The 24,089-nt window shown below is 36.8% G+C and overlaps 1 protein-coding gene across 1 annotated transcript in view; it reads left to right on the forward strand.

Annotated features, from left to right (window-relative positions):
- TMEM30A (transmembrane protein 30A) overlaps positions 1-17,397 on the forward strand; it is a 43,209-nt gene extending 25,812 nt beyond the window's left edge. The window contains exons 3-7 of the mRNA XM_082474272.1: positions 210-317; positions 5,111-5,198; positions 6,251-6,397; positions 7,104-7,310; positions 14,711-17,397. Of these exons, the coding sequence (XP_082330398.1) occupies positions 210-317; positions 5,111-5,198; positions 6,251-6,397; positions 7,104-7,310; positions 14,711-14,904 (744 nt within the window). The 3' untranslated portion in view covers positions 14,905-17,397. The remainder of the gene's footprint in view (positions 1-209; positions 318-5,110; positions 5,199-6,250; positions 6,398-7,103; positions 7,311-14,710) is intronic.
- Positions 17,398-24,089: the final 6,692 nt, after the last annotated feature.

Consider the following 24,089-nt stretch of genomic DNA (forward strand, 5'->3'; position numbering starts at 1 on the left):
AACATTATTTGATTTGGTTTGACTGTTAAACCTTATTTACAATTTGTACCATTTTAGATTGCTAAGTACTGGTAGAATTCACCCCAGTAACTGTTTTAAGTTATCACAAATTCTAAACTAGTGCAAATTACATAGCTTTTATGTATGCATGAAACAACGTCATACTTAATAGTTTTATATGAACATTTTTTCCCTTTCTGTTTCTCTAGGGCAATGTGTTTATGTATTATGGACTGTCTAACTTCTATCAAAACCATCGTCGTTATGTGAAATCTCGAGATGATAGTCAACTAAATGGAGATCCTAGTGCTTTACTTGTAAGTAAAATGATGGAACATGAAACTACGGTGTCTAAGAACTAAGAACATGTGGTAATTGTTCAATTAGAAATGTTAAATTTAATTATGTTAGATGAAATTAAAGTGTTGTTTGACATTTTTAGTTTGTTTAGTGAAGGTTTTTAGTTAAAATTTTTTCCTCTGGAATTTGCAGAGATTAATGATTTCTTGCAGCTAGAGGACACATTACAACCTGCTTGTTTCCGGTAGTATCATTGGGATTTTTGCTATGTTAATCTGTTTGTAATAGAATTTTGTTGAGTCTAGCATTCTGGGAATATAATTTGTTCTGTTTGAGTTTACTCATTATTATTACACTGGGTAGGAATATGTAAATAAGCTACTTTTAATTTCTGAGATTGTGTTTTAGAATCGAACATGTATATTCTTTGCTTTTTACCTTGTGGGAAGCCCGAGTCATAAAGTCCAAAGGGTGTGGGTTACTGAAAAACTGTCTGAGAAGCTTTTGGAAAATACAGATTCCAGGATTCTCCTAAGTCTCATATGTCTGTGTCTACAGGGGTGGAGCTCTAAAATATCTATTTTTTTTTTTATTATTAATTTGTTTATTTTTGGCTGTGTTGGGTCTTCGTTTCTGTGCGAGGGCTTTCTCTAGTTGCGGCAAGCGGGGGCCACTCTTCATCGCGGTGCGCGGGCCTCTCACTATCGCGGCCTCTCTTGTTGCGGAGCACAGGCTCCAGATGCGCAGGCTCAGTAGTTGTGGTGCACGGGCTTAGTTGCTCCGTGGCATGTGGGATCCTCCCAGACCAGGGCTCGAACCTGTGTCCCCTGCATTGGCAGGCAGATTCTCAACCACTGCGCCACCAGGGAAGCCCTAAAATATCTATTTTTAACCAGCTCCCCTTCTGATGCTCAGCCTGGTGTGTGAATCTGTGGACTAGAGGATCTTAGTTTCCTGACTGTTGTTCAGCTTCTCAGAGTAGTGGTTGGTGCCCAAGTATCTTATATTATTGCTGCCAATGCAGCAAACCTTCAGCAATTCAAGTATCTCTTAGAAACAGTGACACTCTTAGAATGCAATTTAGGACCATACTGGGACCAGAATGGTCCTGGTAAACGTAAAGTTACTCTAGGTTATCCTTCCTGGTTTTATTGCTATTTCCTGATGTTTGGGATCTTGAGAAATAATAAGTCTATTTACAGATTCTGGTTAGGTCTGCAATATCTTGTAGTCCATGTGGGATTTATGTTGTGGGATCCAACTTTAAGCACTCAAGACCAGAGAACGTGAAGTTTTGTGAGACACACCAAGTTGATGAGACACACCAAGAATTTGTTGATTGGGATCATAGATTGGGTGTGTTGAAAGACCTAGAAGTGGTGGTTGATTTACAGTTCTTTTATATAGATACACACTCTCTTCACTGAGGGCAAAAGAAGCTGAGATTCTTTTGTTCCAAACCTCAAGCAGAGCTTTTAGACTAAACCTAAGGATTGATGAATTTTTTCTGTAAAGGGCCAATAGTAAACATTTTCAGCTTTGCAGGTTATATAGTCTATTGCAGCTACTCACCTCTGCCATTGTAGAATGAATGCAGCCATGGAGAATACTTAAGTGAATGGGTAGCTGTGTTCCAATAAAACTTTATTTACAAAAACAGGTGCTGGGCTGGATTTGGCCTGCAGGCTGTCATTTATCGATCCCTGGACTAGATCAAAATATATGACTTTAAGACCAGGTGGCTTTCAAAAATTTTAAAGATGTTGAGAACAGACAGATTGAAGTTCAAGTAACTTAACATTGTATGGAAGGCCCTTCACAGTCTGGTGTCAACCTACCACTTCAGCCTTTGATTTTATATTCTATCCTTAATGTACCTTTGGCCTGGCTGCCCTGGGCCATACATGCTGTTCCCTAACCATGCCTGGTGATGCAGGTAATCTGCCCATTTGGGCATTTCCATTTCATTTGTCTAGAGTGTGGTTTTTACTCTTTCCCTGGAGGTCCTCTCACCTCAGGCCTGCTGTTTACTTGAGTGTCTTTGGTTGCAAAATAACTTCTTTACATATTTACTTCATCCATACCCTGTTCCAAGTCACTTCTCGCTTTACTTAACAGACTGTCTCCCCATATCATGCACTCTTGCTCTTCCTTTCCAGGCCATTTTCTACATAGCTGCTAGAGTGATCTTTTAAAAAAAGGAAATACCACTTCCCTGCTTAAAATCTTTCAGTGGTTTGTTTACTCAGGACGATCTGAGCTATGCATGACTCTCTAGTCTCATCATAGGTCATTTTCTTTATTGCCATACTCTAACTACATTCCCTGTTTACCTTCTCAGAAGTATCAAGTTCTTTCTAAATGGTGTGTACTGTTCTCTCTGCTTAAAGCCCTCTTCTGCCTGCTCTTCGTGTGGCTGTCTCCTACTTTCTCTAGGTCTTAACTTTCACGATACTACCTCCAGAGACAGTCTTCCCCTTATCTTCTGTCCTCCCAACTACACTGCAAGCTCATGAGAGCAGGGAGCATGACTTTCTTTAATCACCATATACCAGGTGCCTCTCCAGTACCTAGCACATGAAGGGCATTTAATAGATATATATGGAATGAATATAGACACCTTTATCATGGCTCTTATTTCATATTATAGTTGGTTGTATTTGAGTCTGTTTCCTATATTACATTGTGAGCTGCTGAAAAGCAGGCACTTTTTTTTCATTTTTCCATTTCTAGCGCCTTACATGGTATGTGGTACATGTTAGGTACTCTTTATGAAATGGCTTTCCTAAGCCAGTTACTGCAAAGTACCTAGCATTGCTTAGTTCAGTCCCTGATGCATAGGTAGTAAATATTTTCCTTTTTTTAAAAAACTTCTTCAATAATTTAGTAGTTAGAAGAGGGTTCTTGGGGACACTAGTCCACCATCTTTTCTGTCTGCTGGTTTTCCAAATAAAGTTGCCGTTCCTTGCCCCCCTCCCCTCCAAAATGGTTTAGTGGTTAGAATATATTTGCCCCATTGAGAGTTTATTTACCTTATTTTTTTGAAATCAGTTTTCATCAAAACATTCAAATAGTAATAAGCCAGTTATACATTGTCTATCTTCATGGTCTTAGAATACTAGCTTTATGAATGTAGATGTCTTAGGGACCAAAAAGCTGAGAAGTCAAATATTAAAGAGACTTTACGAGATTCCCTGCCACATTTTCTTAACCTTCTCCTGTCTTTTTCACTCCTGTAGTTCTTTTTCCAGTGTAGACATAGAGAATGTAGATACGAGTCAAGGTTGCTTATAATGGAATAGCCCTAAGAGGCCTAACTAGGTTCTAGTTGATTTCAAATTGAGACTATCTTGGTTTGTTTATGTGTTGTGAGACATGGCTTAATGTGGCCTTGGAGTCGCAGAACAACTCAGATGTACACCTAATATCAGACTTGGTAGTATCTCTGGATTAATCCTACAGCTTCCACGTTTGCTTGAGATCTTCAATAGGGACTAAGTCAAAACCAAATCTGGAGGACAGGTGAAGTGCTGTTTGCCTTGCCAACATTTTTGTTTTCTTTATACCTGGGTGCACAGTTTAGAGAAGATTGGTATATTCTTGGAATCTGCATTAGACTTTTCCTTCCTCCCTCCCTCCCTTCCTTCCATGTGGGACTTAACCGCAAATTACAAAATTTGAAATTATCTACTTGAACATGTTCATTTTATAAGTGAAGTGCAGATAAATCAAGGGACTTGCGCGAAGTCACATAGTACATAGCTGGAACTAGAAGCTCAGGTCTTTTTTTTTTTTTAATATTTATTTATTTGGCTGCGCTGGGTCTTAGTTGCAGCATGTGGGAGCCGCGTGTGGGATCTTTGTTGCAGCATGCGGGATCTTTGTTTTTTTTAGTTGCGACATGCGGGATCTTTTTTAGTTGCAGCATGCGGGATCTTTAGTTGCGGCATGTGGGCTCTTAGTTGTGGCATGCATGAGGGATCTAGTTCCCTGACCAGGGATCAAACCCAGACCCCCTGCATTGGGAGCCCAGAGTCTTAACCACTGGACCACCAGGGAAGTCCCGAAGCTCCAGTCTTCTTACTTCCAGTTTAAGATTCCTTTCATTCTGTTACAGCTGGATTGACAATAGACGGCTTCTTAGTTTTTCTTGGGCAGAAAACAGTTTGTAGCTCTGATTTCTGTGTTGATATGAAAATTTTTTAAAATATCAGTTTGGGGGCTTCCCTGGTGGCTCAGTGGTTGAGAGTCTGCCTGCCAGTGCAGGGGACACGGGTTCAAGCCCTGGTTTGGGAAGATCCCACATGCCGTGGAGCAACTAAGCCCGTGCGCCACAACTACTGAGCCTGCACTCTAGAGCCCGTGAGCCACAACTACTGAGCCTGTGCACCTAGAGCCCGTGTTCCGCAACAAGAGAAGCCACCGCAATGAGAAGCCCGTACACCGCAACAGAGAGTAGCCCCCGCTCGCTGCAACTAGAGAAAGCCCGTGCACAGCAACAAAGACCCAACGCAGCCAAAAATAAAATAAATAAAATAAATAAATTTATAAAAAGGAAAAAAAGTCAATTTGACATATACCTATATGACAATATATGCAAAGAAAGGCTATAATTCAGTAATGTTAAGGAATACATTTTGAGTAATTAAATGTGGTATTATTTATAGTCTGTTTATAATATAGACATTTTATATGCATTGTAAGTGAGAAATATGTAGGGATTGAATTTTTAATCAGTAATTAGGACTAGCTCATAGTTCTCCCAGAGGCCTGGGTAATAACTTCTCTCTTCTTTCCTTCTAAATATCAGAATCCCAGTAAGGAATGTGAGCCTTATCGAAGAAATGAAGACAAACCAATTGCTCCTTGTGGAGCTATTGCCAACAGCATGTTTAATGGTATGAGACAGAGATAAACAAAGATTATATACATATATATTATACTGTAGTTAGGAATATTTGTATAATCTTTCAGAAACATGAATGAAATTGAGAAATTCAACAGCTTTAAGATAAATATGTGAATTAGTTATTTAGTGGGGTATTATAATGCTTTATGACTTTCTTTTATGAATTCTTATATTTTAAGAATGAATTTCTGTCTCTGGGAAGAAAGAAGCAGGGACATTCTGCTAACTTACTATTTCATACATGACAAAATAAATGCCAGGCTACCTTTACCAACAACTTTGAATATTTATACCATTAAAAAGGGGCTACAGTTGATCATTTAGAACAGCACTGTCTGATATGAACGTAATGTGAACCGTAAATGTGAGACGTGTATAATTTTAAGCTTTCTGGTAGTCACGTTAAAAACAATAAAAAAGAAACAAGTGAAATTAATTTTAATTATATTTTATAAACTCAGTATGCCCCACGTATTATCATTTCAGCATGTAAGTGATATTCAGTATATAAAAGTTATTAGTGAGATATTTTATATACTAATTTTTATACTAAATCTTTGATGTCTGATATATATTATATCCTTACAAAATATAGTCATTTGGACCAGCCGTAATTTCAGGGGCTCTGTAGCCATATAGCTAGTGATTACCAGTTTGGACAGTGCAGAGAGAGAAATTGATAAGCCAGGAGCTATTTAGCAATGCTTTTTTTTTTTTTTTTTTAAAGAATAGTAAGAGAGGCAGATTTACCTTGCAAATTGTCTTATTTGGGTTAATAGTAAAACATTTGACCATATCACATATCAGCTAGCCATGTAGGAAAATGACCTGGAACTATGCAGGGAAGGCAAGTTCATCTAGGATTATGAAGTTACCGTAGTTAATTCACATGTAAATAATCAAGAGCAAATGCTCATCATGTGCCTACTTTGTTACAACCACTTTGGGAGCAAGTACCAGATCCTCATTTCTCATGGAATAAAGCCTGTACTGTGGATTTTCAGTAGATGTTTAGCAGTATCTTCCTTTTCTTGTGTTTAGATACACTAGATTTGTTTCTGGTTGGCAATGAATCTGATCCTACGCCTATTCCTTTGAAAAAGAAAGGTATTGCTTGGTGGACAGATAAAAATGTGAAATTCAGAAACCCCCCTGGAGCAGACATTCCCCTAGAAGAACGATTCAAAGGTAAAAATATTACTAACATCCCTTAAAACATAAGCTAGGCGTTTTAATGAAGTACCTAAAATTTTCTGTCTTTAGAATCTTAAAAAAGTATGCTTTTTATTATTTTATTTTATTTTATTTTATGCTTTTTAAAAGACAACTTTTCTTAACTTGATGTCAAGTTAGGTAAAATATGTAGTATCTTCTAATGTATTGAAATTCTAAAAGAAACGTAGTATACTTTTAATCTTGAATTTCTCTGGTATTTCCTTGTAAGTGTTTCAGCTCAGCCATAATCTTTTAAAATTGTGACAAAGTTTATTTTAAACAAGTATTTATTTATTTATTTAAATTATTAATAATTATAAGTCCAAATTTCTTTTTGTTTCTATGCCTCCTTGATTTCACAATGTAATGTTTCTTACCATTATATCTTTGTATTAAGTCATTTGCTTTTTGGAATATACTCAATAGCCTACTTTTAGTATTCTCTTAATTGAGGTATCAGTCAAATCTTTGTAATTATTTGTTAAGTTTTTATGTGAGGAATTGGTTTCTTTTTTGACTTTAAGACTTCCTTAGAATATGAATATATTTCTACTTTTGAACATAAGGAAAATATTCATATTGTATATCTTTGTTTTATTAGAGTGTGAATTTTCAGTGAAACTCTCAATAGAATTGAATGTCTTGTCTCCCCACCCCACACCGATCTCTCCTTTTTAAGGCACAACAAAGCCAGTAAACTGGGTTAAACCAGTATACATGCTGGATCCTGACGAAGATAATAGTGGGTTCATAAATGAGGATTTTATTGTTTGGATGCGTACTGCAGCATTACCTACTTTTCGTAAGTTGTATCGTCTTATAGAGAGGAAAAATGATTTACATCCAACATTACCAGCTGGACGATACTATTTGAATATCACATACAGTATCCTTTTTTGGCCATGTGCACAGATTCAAATAATTTGAAAGGAGTGTAGTCCAACCTTGTCTCAGTTATGTGGCATGCTACTTTGTGTTTTAGTTTTGCTCTCTGCATTTTTGAGTATGTGTGTATGTATGAGAAAGTCTCTTTTAACTTGTTTCTCCCAGAAATGCCTTTAATTTTTAAATACTTTGTACTAGAGTTCAAGCATCTTATTTGGTAAAATTATTTAAAATGTAGGTGCTAGATTTATTAGTAAGTTAGATATTTTTACAAGAGAGATTGTAATTCAGCTTAATGCAAAGGCTAGTACTCACTTGGTAAATCTAAGTGTTGGTGGTACTGGGCTGTTTTAATCTATATTTTTTTAGATAATAAAAATTAGCAAATTTGTTAGTTCATATCAACATAATTATTTATAATTATTGCTCTGTTTATAGTATCAAAACATTTTTATCATTAGCTGTATTGTTCCACCTTAATAATTTAGGCATACTTTTCAGTGCTGATAAATATCATTAATTTCATCCTGACTATATGTCAACGTTATACTAAGTACTTTCCATGTATTATTTTATTTATTTCAAGCATTGTGAGGCAGGTATCATCTCCATGTTATAGACAAGAATATAGGAACATAGAGCATTTAAGTAACTTAACTGAGATTACACAGGCGATAGAAGAATCAGGGTTCATAATCAAGCTGTTGACTTTACCATCAACCATCACTGTAGGCTGCATCCCTAGCTGGTTCATTCAAGTAGTCAGACCAGTTTGTATTGGCCTGGATGCAAAGTCTTTCCTAAGCCAGAAATACTGGGCACTAACTTTTATTCTCAACAAAGTCCTTACATCTTTTAATTTGTAGCCCATTGCTTATATATATCATGAATGAAAAATTTTCAAATATTAGCATGTGTGCTGATGATCTTACATTTTTGATTTTTCATAACCCAAATTAGCTATAAGTATATAGTTTTAGCTTTATAATGGATTAATAAACGGTTAATAGACCTAATTTCAAAATAAAGATCTATTTGTAGCCTTAGTCTTTTGATTTTGCACCTCAGTAGACAACTGAACATGACCTGCTAGTGACAGACTGAAAGTGACCAAGTGTTTGAAACTAGACCTACATAGCAGAAATTTTAGACAGACAGACCCAGTTTAGGTGCTGGTAGAAAGAACATTATCTTGAGGCTATGGCCAAAGTAGAGGGCAACCTGTAGCCTACAGCACAATAAAGGGAAGTCTTTGGAGCACTTAGGAATTCTTAGGTGATAGATAATTTGCACCAAGAGAACTTTTAGGAGGAATGCAGACTATTTTGAAAATCGATAAGACAGGAATTTGACCTGCAGAACATTAAGGGTTAATTATCAAAATCGGGTATAAGGTGGGAACTAGGTATTAGAATCAAGGCAGAAGCCCACTTTTTAGGGTTGCGATATAGAGAGACTAGCGTGGGTGATTTGATACCGCATCCCATAGAGTGTTGGGTTAGTTAGAGCTCTTAACAATCATTCCTGGCTCAGGTTGGGATTGATTTAAGAACTAGTAGAGCTGAGCCTGCCATTGGAGTCACAGCCGGGCTGGGGAGTCACAGCTGGGCCGGGGAGTCATCTGCCGGGCTGGGGAGCTACAGAAGCTGGAGAAACAGATGGGAACTAACACTTGATTCAAAAGATGCTTTTGAAAAGGTTGTAAACCTTTTGCATAGGGACTTGGTTCTGTCTTCTTCTCTTCCCTAACTCTTGCCAAAATCCTAGAACTGGTCCATGTAGTCAGCTCATCCAACATGTTGGTGTCCCATTTCTCAAATTTGTTTAAGGATCCACCCTTCAATTCCACTCTGTCTTAGTCATCAATCCTGTGTCACACCGTGAGTTTCACCATTGCTCCAAATCAGCAATGTAAAACTTCATTGTCATACTTTTCGACCTTGTGCTGCGTCCTCCCGTACTCTCATAGCTACACTCTTTGAGCTCATAGAGACCCCTCATCTCTTCATTCTTCCTGTTTCTCCTGCTCTGTCAAGCTCTTTTTCCTCTGTGGGTTTCATTGCTATTTATCTGAAATATATTTTCACATTACAGACCTTTTACCCCTCCTGTGTAATGAGAACAGAAATATCTAAGAAATGAGAAATTATATAACCCTTAACTTTAGTTGTTTTTGCTTGTAAACTGTATTGGCTTTTATTTTTTTATTTTTCCTATTTATTTTCTTATTAGTCATCCATTTTATACACATCAGTATATACATGTCAATCCCAGTCTCCCAATACATCACACCACCCCCAACACCCCTGCCCTGCTTTCCCCCCTTGGTGTCCATACATTTGTTCTCTGCATCTGTGTCTCTATTTCTGCTCTGCAAACTGGTTCATCTGTACCATTTTCTAGGTTCCAAATATATGTGTTAATATACGATATTTGTTTTTCTCTTTCTGACTTACCTCACTCTGTATGACAGTCTCTAGATGCATCCACGTCACTACAAATGACCCAATTTCATTCCTTTTCATGGCTGAGTAATATTCCATTATATATATATGTACCACATCTTCTTTATCCATTCATCTGTCGATGGGCATTTAGGTTGCTTCCATGACCTGGCTATTGTAAATAGTGCTGCAGTGAACATTGGGGTGCATGTGTCTTTTTGAATTCTGGTTTTCTCAGGGTATATGCCCAGTACTGGGATTGCTGGGTCATATGGTAATTCTATTTTTAGTTCTTTAAGGAACCTCCATACTGTTCTCCATAGTGGCTGTATCAATTTGTATTCCCACCAACAGTGCAAGAGGGTTCCCTTTTCTCCACACCCTCTCCAGCATTTGTTCTTTGTAGATTTTCTGATGATGCCCATTCTAAGTGGTGTGAGGTGATACCTCATTGTAGTTTTGATTTGCATTTCTCTAATAATTAGTGATGTTGAGCATCTCTTCATGTGCTTTGTGGCCGTCTGTATGTCATCTTTGGAGAAATGTATATTTAGGTCTTCTGCCCATTTTTGGATTGGGTTGTTTGTTTTTTTAATATTGAGCTGCATGAGCTGTTTATATATTTTGGAGATTAATCCTTTGTCCAATGATTCATTTGCAAATATTTTCTCCCATTCTGAGGGTTGTCTTTTCGTCTTGTTTATGGTTTCCTTTGCTGTGCAAAAGCTTTTAAGTTTCATTAGGTCCCATTTGTTTATTTTTGTTTTTATTTCCATTACTCTAGGAGGTGGATCAAAAAAGATCTTGCTGTGATTTATGTCAAAGAGTGTTCTTCCTGTGTTTTCCTCTAAGAGTTTTATAGTGCCCGGTCTTACATTTAGGTCTCTAATCCATTTTGAGTTTATTTGTGTATGCTGTTAGGGAGTGTTCTAATTTCATTCTTTTACATGTAGCTGTCCAGTTTCCCCAGCACCACTTATTGAAGAGACTTTCCTTTCTCCATTGTATATCCTTGCCTCCTTTGTCATAAATTAGTTGACCATAGGTGTGTGGGTTTATCTCTGGGCTTTCTATCCAGTTCCATTGATCTATATTTCTGTTTTTGTGCCAGTACCATATTGTCTTGATGACTGTACCTTTGTAGTATAGCCTGAAGTCAGGGAGTCTGATTCCTCCAGCTCTGTTTTTTTTCCCTCAAGACTGCTTTGGCTATTCGGGGTCTTTTGTGTCTCCATTACAAATTTTTAGATTTTTTCTTCTAGTTCTGTAAAAAATGCCATTGGTAATTTGATAGGGATTGCATTGAATCTGTAGATTGCTTTGGGTAGTATAGTCATTTTCACAGTATTGATTCTTCCAATCCAAGAACATGATATATCTCTCCATCTGTTGGTATCATCTTTAATTTCTTTCATCAGTGTCTTACAGTTTTCTGCATACAGGTCTTTTGTCTCCCTAGGTAGGTTTATTCCTAGGTATTTTATTCCTTTTGTTGCAATGGTAAATGGCAGTGTTTCCTTAATTTCTCTTTCAGATTTTTCATCATTAGTGTAAAGGGATGCAAGAGATTTCTGTGCATTAATTTTGTATCCTGCTACTTTACCAAATTAATTGATTAGCTCTAGTAGTTTTCTGGTGGCATCTTTAGGATTCTCTATGTATAGTATCATATCATCTGCAAAGAGTGACAGTTTTACTTCTTCTTTTCCAATTTGTATTCCTTTTATTTCTTTTTCTTCCCTGATGCCGTGGCTAGGACTTCCAAAACTATGTTAAATGACAGTGGTGAGAGTGGACATCTTTGTCTTGTTCCTAATCTTAGAGGAAATGCTTTCAATTTTTCACCATTGAGAATGATGTTTGCTGTGGGTTTGTCATATATGGCCCTTATTATGTTGAGGTAGGTTCCCTCTATGCCCACTTTCTGGAGAGTTTTTATCATAAATGGGTGTTGCATTTTGTCAAAAGCTTTTCCTGCATCTATTGAGATGATGATATGGTTTTTATTCTTCAATTTGTTAATATGGTGTATCACATTGATTGATTTGTGTATATTGAAGAATCCTTGCATCCCTGTGGTAAATCCCACTTGATCATGGTGTATGATCCTTTTAATGTGTTGTTGGATTCTGTTTGCTAGTATTTTGTTGAGGATTTTTACATCTATATTCATCAGTTATATTGGTCTGTAATTTTCTTTTTTTGTAGTATTTTTGTCTGGTTTTGGTATCAGGGTGCTGGTGGCCTCATAGAATGAGTTTGGGAGTTTTCTTTCCTCTGCAATTTTTTGGAAGAGTTTGAGAAGGATGGGTGTTAGCTCTTCTCTAAATGTTTAATAGACTTCACCTGTGAAGCCATCTGGTCCTGGGCTTTTGTTTGTTGGAAGATTTTTAATCACAGTTTCAATTTCATTACTTGTGATTGGTCTGTTCATATTTTCTGTTTCTTCCTGGTTCAGTCTTGGAAGGTTATAACCTTTCTAAGAATTTGTCCATTTCTTCCAGGTTGTCCATTTTATTGGCACAGAGTTGCTCATAGTAGTCTCTTATGATGCTTTGTATTTCTGCGGTGTCTGTTGTAACTTCTCCTTTTTCATTTCTGATTTTACTGATTTGAGTCCTCTCCCTCTTTTTCTTGATGAGTCTGGCTAATGGCTTATCAATTTTGTTTATCTTCTCAAAGAACCAACTTTTAGTTTTATTGATCTTTGCTATTGTTTTCTTTGTTTCTATTTCATTTATTTCTGCTCTGATCTTTATGATTTCTTTCCTTCTGCTAACTTTGGGTTTTGTTTGTTCCTCTGTCTCTAGTTCCTTTAGGTGTAAGGTTAGATTGTTTATTTGAGATTTTTCTTGTTTCTTGAGGTAGGCTTGTATAACAATAAACTTCCCTCTTAGAACTGCTTTTGCTGCATCCCATAGGTTTTGGATAGTCGTGTTTTCATTGTCATTTGTCTCTAGGTATTTTTTTATTTCCTCTTTGATTTCTTCAGTGATCTCTTGGTTATTTAGTAACGTATTGTTTATAGCCTCCATGTGTTTGTGTATTTTATGTTTTTTTCCCTGTAATTGATTTCTAATCTCTTAGCATTGTGGTCAGAAAAGATGCTTGATATGATTTCAATTTTCTTAAATTTACTGAGGCTTGATTTGTGACCCAAGATGTGATATACCCTGGAGAATGTTCCGTGTACACTTGAGAAGAAAGTGTAATCTGCTGTTTTTGGATGGAATGTCCTATAAATATCAATTAAATCTATCTGGTGTATTGTGTCATTTAAAGCTTGTGTTTCCTTATTAATTTTCTGTTTGGATGATCTTTCCATTGGTGTAAGTGAGGTGTTAAAGTCCCCCACTATTACTGTGTTACTGTCAATTTCCTCTTTTAGAGCTGTTAGCAGTTGCCTTATGTATTGAGGTGCTCCTATGTTGGGTGCATATATATTTACAATTGTCATATCTTCTTCTTGGATTGATCCCTTGATCATTATGTAGTGTCCTTCCTTGTCTCTTGTAACATTCTTTATTTTAAAGTCTGTTTTATCTGATATGAGTATAGCTACTCTAGCTTTCTTTTGATTTCCATTTGCATGGAGTATCTTTTTCCATCCCCTCACCTTCAGTCTGTATGTGTCCCTAGGTCTGAAGTGGGTCTCTTGTAGACAGCATATAGATGAGTCTTGTTTTTGTATCCATTCAGCGAGCCTGTGTTTTTTGGTTGGAGCATTTACTCCATTCACGTTTAAGGTAATTATTGATATGTATGTTCCTATGACCATTTTCTTAATTGTTTTGGGTTTGTTTCTGTAGGTCCTTTTCTTCTCTTGTGTTTCCCACTTACAGAAGTTCCTTTAGCATTTGTTGTAGAGCTAGTTTGGTGCTGCTGAATTCTCTTAGCTTTTGCTTGTCTGTAAAGCTTTTGATTTCTCCATCGAATCTGAATGAGATCCTTGCCTGGTAGAGTAATCTTGGTTGTAGGTTCTTCCCTTTCATCACTTTAAGTATATCATGCCACTCCCTTCTGGCTTGTAGAGTTTCTGCTGAGAAATCAGCTGTTAACCTTATGGGAGTTCCCTTGTATGTTATTTGTTGTTTTTCCCTTGCTGCTTTCAATAATTTTTCTTTGTCTTTAATTTTTGCCAATTTGATTATTATGTGTCTCGGCGTGTTTCTCCTTGGGTTTATCCTGTATGGGACTCTCTGCGCTTCCTGGACTTGGGTGTCCATTTCCTTTCCCATGTTAGGGAAGTTTTCGACTATAACCCTTCACATATTTTTTTCAGGTCCTTTCTCTCTCTCTTCTCCTTCTGGGACCCCTGTAATGCGAATGTTGTTGCATTTAATGTTGTCCCAGAGGTCTCTTAGGCTGTCTTCATTTCTTTTCATTCTTTTTTCTTTGTTGTGTTCCACCGCAGTGAATTCCACCATTCTGTCTTCCAGGTCACTTATCCGTTCTTCTGCCTCAGTTATTCTGCTATTGATTCCTTCTAGTGTATTTTTCATTTCAGTTATTGTTTTGTTCATCTGTATTTGTTCTTTAATTCTAGATCTTTGTTAAACATTTCTTGCATCTTCTCGATCTCTGCCTCCATTCTTTTTCCAAGGTCCTGGATCAACTTCACTATCATTATTCTGAATTCTTTTTTTGGAAGATTGCCTATCTCCATTTCATTTAGTTGTTTTTCTGGGGTTTTATCTTGTTCCTTCATCTGGTACATAGCCCTCTGCCTTTTCATCTTGTCTCTGTATTGGCTTTTACTACTAACATTTAATTTGTGAAATCATTCCTTTCGGATAATAATTATATAATTATTTTGTGATTCAGAACATATGAGTAAGGTGCCTGTGTGTTGTAGAATTATACCAATGAATTACAAGCAATTAAATGCCAACTTTTTAAGTTGTATTTTAAAAATCAAGTAACTAGACATGGAAAAGTCTTCCTATACACTCTTCAGATTACCCTGTACATTCATTTGATGGACGAAAACGGATGATCTTGAGCACTATTTCATGGATGGGAGGAAAAAATCCATTTTTGGGAATTGCTTACATCGCTATTGGATCCATCTCCTTCCTTCTGGGAGTTGTACTGCTAGTAATTAATCATAAATATAGAAACAGTAGTAATACTGCTGACATTACCATTTAATTTTATATTTTGAAAACAAATTTACTGCATGTGCATCAAGGCCAGTCCTATTCAACCTAGCTTTCAAATGCTGATGTCTGGTTAGTATGTCATTTTTGAAGTTGGCACATAACTTTTTTTTTTAAAGCTGTCTTTGTCCTTTGCTTCTTCCTTATGGATGACTTATGAAAATATATGACGGGTATAAAACAAATTAGCTGTATTGATCATATCAACACTGTAACTGCTGAAATGGCATTCTGATGTTTCCTTTTTGTTGGGACAGGCTGTATGATGCATGGAGCCTCTTTCATGTGAAATGAGTCTGCTGCTTAAATGTTTATGCTGTGTTGATAATATTATATTGGCATATGATACTGTATATGTGTGCCTATTGTGTGAAGAAAGGGATTACAAGATGTGTGAGTATAATGACTTGCTAACCCTTCAGGATTCATAGTTACAAAAAGATGAAGAAAGACCAAATCTAAATAAAACACTTCATCCTTTTCACAGGTCGTGTGTAAAGGCTTAAAGTACCATCTTTGTTGAGGTGGTTCATGCATTCAGTTTATCCAGTACAGTTCTTTGTCAAGCTTAGATTTGATTTCAAAGGACATATTTACCTGTCTAGAATAGGAATTAATGCTCATGGTAGGTCTCAGGTAGGAAGATTTAAAATTCATCTTTCCATTTGGTTAAGATGTTGCAGTCAGGAAACCCATCTCACTTGATGTTTTTACATGTGACCATTTCCCTTGAAGCTTACGCTTCATAAGGGATGAAAGAATATAGGTGAGATGGGAAAGCTTCTTGACCGACCTTTATCTTCTGCCTCAACTGTCAACCAGATGTAAATGTTCAAAGGAGACTGTTTTCATTCTTGTGGTATTTAACATTAAGAAATTTGCTTCAGCATTGGAAATACCTCAAGCTGTTTTTATTTTGCAGGTAAGTGTTTTGACTTAAGTACTAATATTATCTTGCAGAAATTTTGGAAAACAGTAACCTTCATTTCCTCTCTATTTCATTCAGTTTTTACATATAGGTCAAGGATGACTATGTATGCACCTTCTCTTTAGGTAAGCCACCGATTGTTTTGGTTGGTTTTTCTAAGATGTACTTTAAAAAGAAGTTCTTTAAATTTCCTAATTAAATTCTGGAGATTTTGGAGTATGTACATGATAAATGATAATATATGTGCTTGAAGTTATTTTATTTTCTGTTAACTGGAATTATTTTTAATATTCCTTATTGAATAAATGCTGTAATTTGTTTGCTATGGAACTTATTCTTGAATGTAAACTTATTTTTTCACATGCATGAAATGTATGTCTTAATCAGAGGTGGCTTAATTGCATTGAAATGGCTATTTTTTTTTTTTAACTAAAATAACTCATATGTTTGTATAGAAGAATGCCTGTTTGAATTCAGCGTTTGTAATGGTTTCCTTTGTTTATATTTTAAATCAAAAGGTCTGGGTAATGTATCGATTTTGATTAATATATGTTTTTTTTTTAAAAAACAAAAAATAATGTAATGGTTAATAGTAGAAATGTGCCACACTTCTTAAGTTTTGTATAATATGAAATTCAGTTAAAAGAACATGTAGTTCATAATGACTTTCAACACATAGAATATTACTTGCATGGAATACTTAATGTATAATTGTCCTGAAATTTCTGAGTGCATAGGGTATTCTTTGTGTAAAACCATTCTTTGTTTTATCAGTCCTTCAGAATATGGTTATTTATTCTGATAATTGACCCTCTTGCACATGGCAGTTTATTTTCTGGGGTATATCATTGGGGGAGAGGGCTTCTCCCAGTCTTTGCAAATTGAGTTTGTGCTGGTTAAGAAGGACTGCCATCCTGTGTCTCTTTTTCTAACTGGGGGACCAGATGTGCTGCTACAGAAAAGTTGAAGAGCTCTTCGAACACTTTCTCATCTGTGGTGAAGACGGAATCTTAAAATATATTTGGAGTTTTGTCTATTTTTACAAGTACATTGATGGCCTAAGTTCTCCCTTGTCTCCTGCCATTTGAGCTGTAAGCGACTCCTGTTGCTGAATATGAAGAATGTGGAACATTCATATGGCCTCTGTGACTGGCGGAAGGAAAACATTTCTTTCTTATGGGCTTTATGCTGATCTTTTGGAAACACTGATGTCATACTCAACTTTCAAAGAATCATATTGCATTTTAAGACAACTAGGTTAAGTAGAAGGCACTGAAGAATGCACTAACTTGCAGGAAATATTTTGATATATGAAGTTCCCAACTGAAGGAAGTATTTAATAAGTAAAAGCTAAGAAATTTCTTTGAAATCAGAAAGCAGTTTAAAAGTAAATTGGTAAAAATAACTGTACTACCTAATAGAAAAGTATTCAACGAAGAGGAGAGTCAAGTGAATATTATTTGTTTCTTGGTTAGTAACATTATTTGTAACCTTGATTATACTGAAAGATAACTTTCTGTTAGTACGTTCTGTATTAATAAAAATGAACAAAATTAATTTTGCTATGTTCAGGTGTCTTGCTAAAATAACAGTGCCCCAGTGTTGTTGCTAATGTTTAGCACTAAACTGTAGCCCAGGCTCAATGAGTCCAAATTTTAACATTTCCATGCCTAGATTTGATTGCCATATGTGGATATGTTAATCACTCTGATAGCATTAACTGCAGGATTTATACATGTTAATGAGAAACATCTGTTCTTACCAAGAAATGGTCAGATTATAACCTGTTATAAGCAGACAGGCTAAATTTGGTATTAGATCAAGGGAAATTTCTGGTAAATAGGAAATGAATAACTGGTAGAGAGACAATGATGATGAAAATAATGAAGTGGGCAGGGACATAGGAAATGAAAAGCCAGACTAGGAAAGAGGAGCACTGATGGTAGGCTTAATGATTGCTGTTCATTCAGCCTGCTCGCCTCCTGTCTTTTTTTTTTAACTTATTTATTTATTTATTTTTGGCTGTGTTGGGTCTTCGTTTCTGTGCGTGGGCTTTCTCCAGTTGTGGCAAGCGGGGGCCACTCTTCATCGCGGTGCGCGGGCCTCTCACTGTCGCGGCCTCTCTTGTTGCGGAGCACAGGCTCCAGACGCGCAGGCTCAGTAGTTGTGGCTCATGGGCCCAGTCGCTTCGCGGCATGTGGGATCTTCCCAGACCAGGGCTCGAACCCGTGTCCCCTGCATTGGCAGGCAGATTCTCAACCACTGCGCCACCAGGGAAGCCCGTCGCCTCCTGTCTTTATGGAAACACTGCCTTAGAATTATTGTTCGATCCTTTGTTGGTTAAGCTGCAAAGTTCTGTTCTTTGTGAACATGGTTAGTTTGAGGGGAGGGTGGAGGGAGTAAGGAAGTGCTGCTTCAAGAAGAATTTGGTGCATAAATGTTTGTTGTAGTATTTGGATGATCTAGTAAAGTGTTTTAGAGCCCCTTTTTAGCCCATGCCCCATTCAATAAACGTAAAAATCACATTTCCCCTAATGTCATTTGAAATTTCAAAATAAATATCATTTAAAAATAAATAAATAAATATCATGTCTAAAATCACATCAGACCACGGTGACCTTATTTTCTTTTATATATGTAAAATTTGTCAAAGTAACATGTGTACACAGTTAAAAATCTAAAGGCCTTATGATGAAAAACAGCAGTACCTGTCCCAGCTTTCTACCTTCTAGAGACAATTACTTTGACTTCAAAAGTTGTTACTTTTGGTATTTATCTTAGTGTATCTAAATTATATGCCTGTTCTACTATTGCTTGATTTAACAGTTTTAGACATTATTGTCTTCTTGATAATATTACCTGATGATGTAGCTAACACACATACCTCCCCTTCTCCCATTATATAGTTATAATATTTAATAAACACATTAGCAATTGTTTAATTATGACTTTAAAAATACTGTATACTTTAGAGCAAAGCAGAGCAGCAAGATTATACTTTGTACACTTTATTTTTCCTGGAATTAATAATCACCCCACTTTTAACATCAACGTAACTTTCTGGAAGCCTATCTTAAAGTTTTCCCAACTTTTCTATCAGGTCCACCATGTTCTTATTGCCAGTCTTTTGAAGGTTTTTTGTCCCCAGATACCTGATAACCCGAGTCCCTGTTTTTGCTAGAAAGGTCTATTCTGCATTTGTCCTTCTCTGCCCATCTGTACTGGTGGTTTTTTCAGACAGCTACTCAGCCATTATCACATTCCCTCTTTTTGTCACCCTCCTGTGTTGGATCTGCTGTTTCCTAGTTCACGCTCTTGTTTACTGGAGCTATTTTCAGTTTTTCACGTAGGTGACTTTCCTTGTATTTCTGGCTAGTCTCAGCAATCTATCATGTATAAATGGACCCCCAAAACTCATTGAAAGCTCTTTGTTCGTGGGCAGTGCTTGACAAGTGATGGCCTCAGTAGCACAGTGCTACTCAAAAATGCCACCGAGTGCATTATTTGTTCCTGTTCATGATAAAATGCTTAGACAAGTAATAAATAGTTGGCAGGTCAGCAACTGTAGGTAGACTGAATTTTGAGAAGCACTGCATTAGGGGATGACTGTCAGGGAGCCAGTCATTTGGCTGGAGGCCTTTTCTGTGGGACTGTTCAGTTTCTCTAGGGAAGAATTCTCTAGACTTCTGCAAAAGGAAGGGGTTGAAAGAGGCTCTGTCTCTTACTGCTTTGAACTCTCTGCTTCTGCCTTGTCTTGCACCTCAGCTTCTGTTTTCCACTTCACATATTTCCGCTATACCTGTCCCTTCGCATATGCCTTCCACCTAGTTGTCTCCCATTACTTTTTCCAGATAAAAATGTTCTTGTCTTCTCTGTGGGAGACAGTGACCGAGGTGAGAGATTGTATTTGGCCGAGAGGGGTAGGGCAGAGATTGTAGGGAACTGACCATTCAGTGTGTGTATATATATATATATATATATATATATGTTGTATATAATTTTTTGTATATATAAATATATATGTTGTATATAATTTTCAACTACTCATTTTCAGGCCTATCCCTTGATTACACTCTTTGCTATAAATTCTACTTTCAAGTCTGAGCTTCTCAGGGGTTTTAGAACCAATCAACATGCTTCTCACTGGTCTCCATCCCCCTTGCAGTCCCTTTAGATTGTGGCTTCCTTGGTCCTGCTCAGCTACATCCCATCTGCTTTCTGTTTTCCAGAAATCTGTTGAAATTGATTTTCTGTTTCTGTCTCCTCTTTGGTCGCCATCCTTTTGGGCTGTCTTTTTAAAAATGTTTTTTAGACTGTCATACAGTAAACTTTACTTTTTGTACTTGTAGTGTACAGCTCTGCGAATTGTAACACACGCATAGGTTTGTGTAACCATTTTAGAATACAGAGCAGTACCAAAACCTCCCAACCTCCCTTTTACTATACACCTTTATAGTCACCCTTCCCTCCACCCATAAGCCCAGGCAACCACTGATCTCTTTTCCATCCCCATAGTTTTGTCTTCTGGAATGTCATAAATGGAATCATGTCATATGTGACCTTTTGAAACTGGCTTCTTTTACTCAGCATAATGCCTTTGAGATTCATTTAAGGTGATGTATCTAAAAATACCTCATATGAACAAACATATGGACACCAAGGGGGGAAAGTGGCGGGGTGGGGGTGGTGGGATAAATTGGGAGATTGGGATTGACATATATACACTAATACATATAGAATAGATAACTAATAAGAAACTGCTGTACAAAAAAAAAAATAAAAGAAAATGAAAAAACCTCATACCCTTTCAATTCCTTTTCTTTCATTTTACCAGAGTGATAGGGAGGACAGACAAACTCTTGGGGCCAATCCGCTATCTTAAACCGGAACCACCTTGAAGTACCTTTTGGTGATCTTAGTACATTTTTAAAAACTATGTAGTTTAAGTGACATTAATGGGAGCTTGTCTGTATGTCACAAGCTTTTCTATGCAGGGTGATGTGGAATAAGATTGAACTCACCCTACATCACTTTCACTGTCAAGACTTAAATGCCACTTTGTTTCAAGGACAAGAAATGCAGAAAAGAATAGATTTACAATTATACATCAAATTGCAATTGAATCAGTGGTCTAAAATAATCCCTGGGGTATGTTGTCATTCCTTTTTCACGACAAAGCTTGTAAAAGAGCAGTTTATATTTTATTACTATCTTCAGCTTCAGCCAGGCTTTCATCCCACTATTGCACTGTAGTCTCTTCACTATCAATCTGCGTCTGAAAGATTCAGAATACGGTTTTTAGAATCAGGCTGACCTGGCTCTTAAATACATAAACTGTATCTTCAGATTATTTAATCTCCTAAATCATTTACTTTACCATTTCCTTGTCTGTAAAATGGGCATTTTAATACCCACTTGACAGATTTTGATTTGAGGAATAAGGGAAGTGATAGATGAAACGCATTTAGCACAAAGTATAGAAAAATGTCACTCAGTGAACGACTACCACTCCTTTCTGTCAAATCAACTGAACTCATCCCATCCTAGCCTGGTGTTTCTCTTATATTCCTCGATGTAGTGAATGGTAGGTATGACCAACCGTCTTACGAGTTAAGCCAGAAATCTGCTCTCCTCCCCAACTTCCCAATCCAATAAATCACTACATTCTGTTGATTTTTGAAGGCACTTCCTCATTGTTGGCTCTCTAACCCATCCCCTTATCTACATCCCTTTAGCTACATCTCTTTTGCTGTTGACTTACTTCAGGTTTTCTTTTTGCCTTGGATTACTATAAGTACCTTCTAATGGACTCTGTGTCCTGGTAACTCATATCCAATCCAGCGTTTCACTACTACCAGAATGATATTGAAATAGATTTCTGATCCTTGACCGTTTGCCATTTAAACCTTTAAATGGCCCTAAAACACCTTCAGGATAAAATTTAAATTCATCATTAAAAATCTGTCTTCCCCTGTTGCCCCACATCTCCCATTTGTCCTGCTGCCAAACCAAACTATTTGCACGCACTTCCCCAAGAGATCTGTTCACCATCTCTTCTTTGCCGCTGCATATGCTGTACCTTGTGCCTGGACACTTCCTCTGTTGACCCGTTTCTCCTTTCCAACATTTCCTCCCATGATAATAGCTAACATTTACCGAATTCTATCAGTTAATCTTCACAGCCACTTGATGATGGATACTGGTATCACCATTTTGCAGGTAAATAGGTGTAAATAATGAAATCTGCCTTCGTTCATATTACTATTAAATGACAGATCCAGGATCTGTCTGACTTCCAGGTTCTTAACTATAATAATATTTTTTCCCCTTTTCACTCCCATCTAGGCCTCTGTTTTACAGTTCCTGCAGTAGATGATGCTTGATTCCAAACCTAAGGTATTAATCATGTTCTTGCCCTAAGTCTGGAATGCCTTTGAATCTTTACCCCATTTATTTTAATTCTACTGGACCTTGCTAAAATCCAGTCTTTTCAAAACTTTCCTTGAGTTTCTCATAGCAACCTTTGCTATACCAGTTACCAGTCATTTTTGTCTGTATCATAATCTACTATGATGTGTGTATTATCGTTGTAATTAAATTACTAAATTAAAGGTCAGAGATTTAAAGTTATCCCCTGAGCATATCACAAAGTGTTGCCGTCATAGCAGGGTAGCCAATAAATTATTGCTCAACGAGTAGTGAACTCATATTGCTGTTTTATGAAAGTATTTTTCATACATAAGGATTTTAGATCCAGGGATAAAGATCATTAGCCCGGTCCCTAACTTTAATAACGAAAAGACTGAGGCTTGCAGTTAGATAAATCAATTAATAATAAAATAATACAGCAGTTGAGACAACCAAAGTTCTCCTGATTCCTAACTATGTAATAATCAAAGAAAATATGAAAGATTGAGTTAACTGTGTGATTTGGTAACTTTGCATCATTAATTGTGAAATTTTTTCCCTTAGTACTTTCACATCTGATGTCCATAAAGCTATCTTACAGCAAGAGTCAAGTAAACCCTTACCGACCTCAGAATTTCCACATATCTAAATAGCATACTGCCAGTTCTCTTATGATGTTCCGGAGGCCTCTGAAGGGAATAGTTTTCAACGAAAGAGTCATTTCTAAGAATTTTCTAATATTACAAAAGAACCTCAAACTGATGTTTTGGAAAGGAACCTATTTTGAAAATAAATATTCTGCTTCAGAGGATGAACTTACAAATCAGGTAACAAATTTAAAGTGTGCCTGGGAAGATTAAATAAGGCTTGATAGGCACCAAGCAAATTTCAGCCATATTTTTCTGTCACGAAAGTCACAATTGACAGAGCAAGGGCATGATGAGTGAGGAACCCTGGGACTGAAAAACGTTTGAAAGGAGTACAAGTATTAAGAAAGACTTTGCGAATTTTTAGACTCAGTAAAATGAGTTCACTCTTTTTTGCAGCATACTATTCACTTAATCGATATTTACTGAGCATTTTCTTTGTGCCAGTTACTACTCTAGGCGCTGCGGATACAGCATTGAACAAAAAGTTTTAAGCAGAGTCATTATCTAACTTAAGTCCTTCAAAAGATCATTGCTGTGATGATCTATCATTGAAGATAGACTGAATGGAAGAGTAGAAGCAGGGAAACCAGCTTAAAAGGCTTTTGCAGTAATGCAAGCAAGAGATGATGGCTTGGCCTGGATTGGTAGTAGCCATGGAGACGTGAGAAGTGGTCAGTTTCAGATTATATTTTGAAGGTGCAGCCAACAGGATTCTCTTATGGATTAGTTACAGGGTATGATAGAAAACAGCCAAAGTTTGGGGCTTGAAAAGAGGGGATAATTGTAATGACATGAATATAAGGATCTGCATCTTCTTTAGAATCTATTTTATGTGCCTCTTTGGTTCTTTTTGGACAGAGCCATAAGTGTCCTAGAGCTATCACCCACTATATATCATTAATTCATCTGCTGGTTAGCAGATTACCCCCTTTAAGCAGTCCTGGGGGAATGGTAAGAAATTCACATAATCTTTGTTCTTGAGAAGTTTACAGTCCAGTTGGCTAAATGGAGAAAAGAGCATATATAATCATATAATTTGAACCATACAATTTCAAATTATAGACAATTCACTATTAAAAAATCGCTGTGCCCCAGCTGTTGGCACCTGGTAATTATCCTCAAGCATTTGATTACAGTGCATAATACAGAGTGGAGAATAAACCGGGTCCTTTCAGTCCTAATCTAGGGAAG

The sequence above is a fragment of the Balaenoptera physalus genome, assembly GCF_965194825.1.
Source record: "Balaenoptera physalus genome assembly, chromosome: 9".
Lineage (NCBI taxonomy): Eukaryota > Metazoa > Chordata > Mammalia > Artiodactyla > Balaenopteridae > Balaenoptera > Balaenoptera physalus.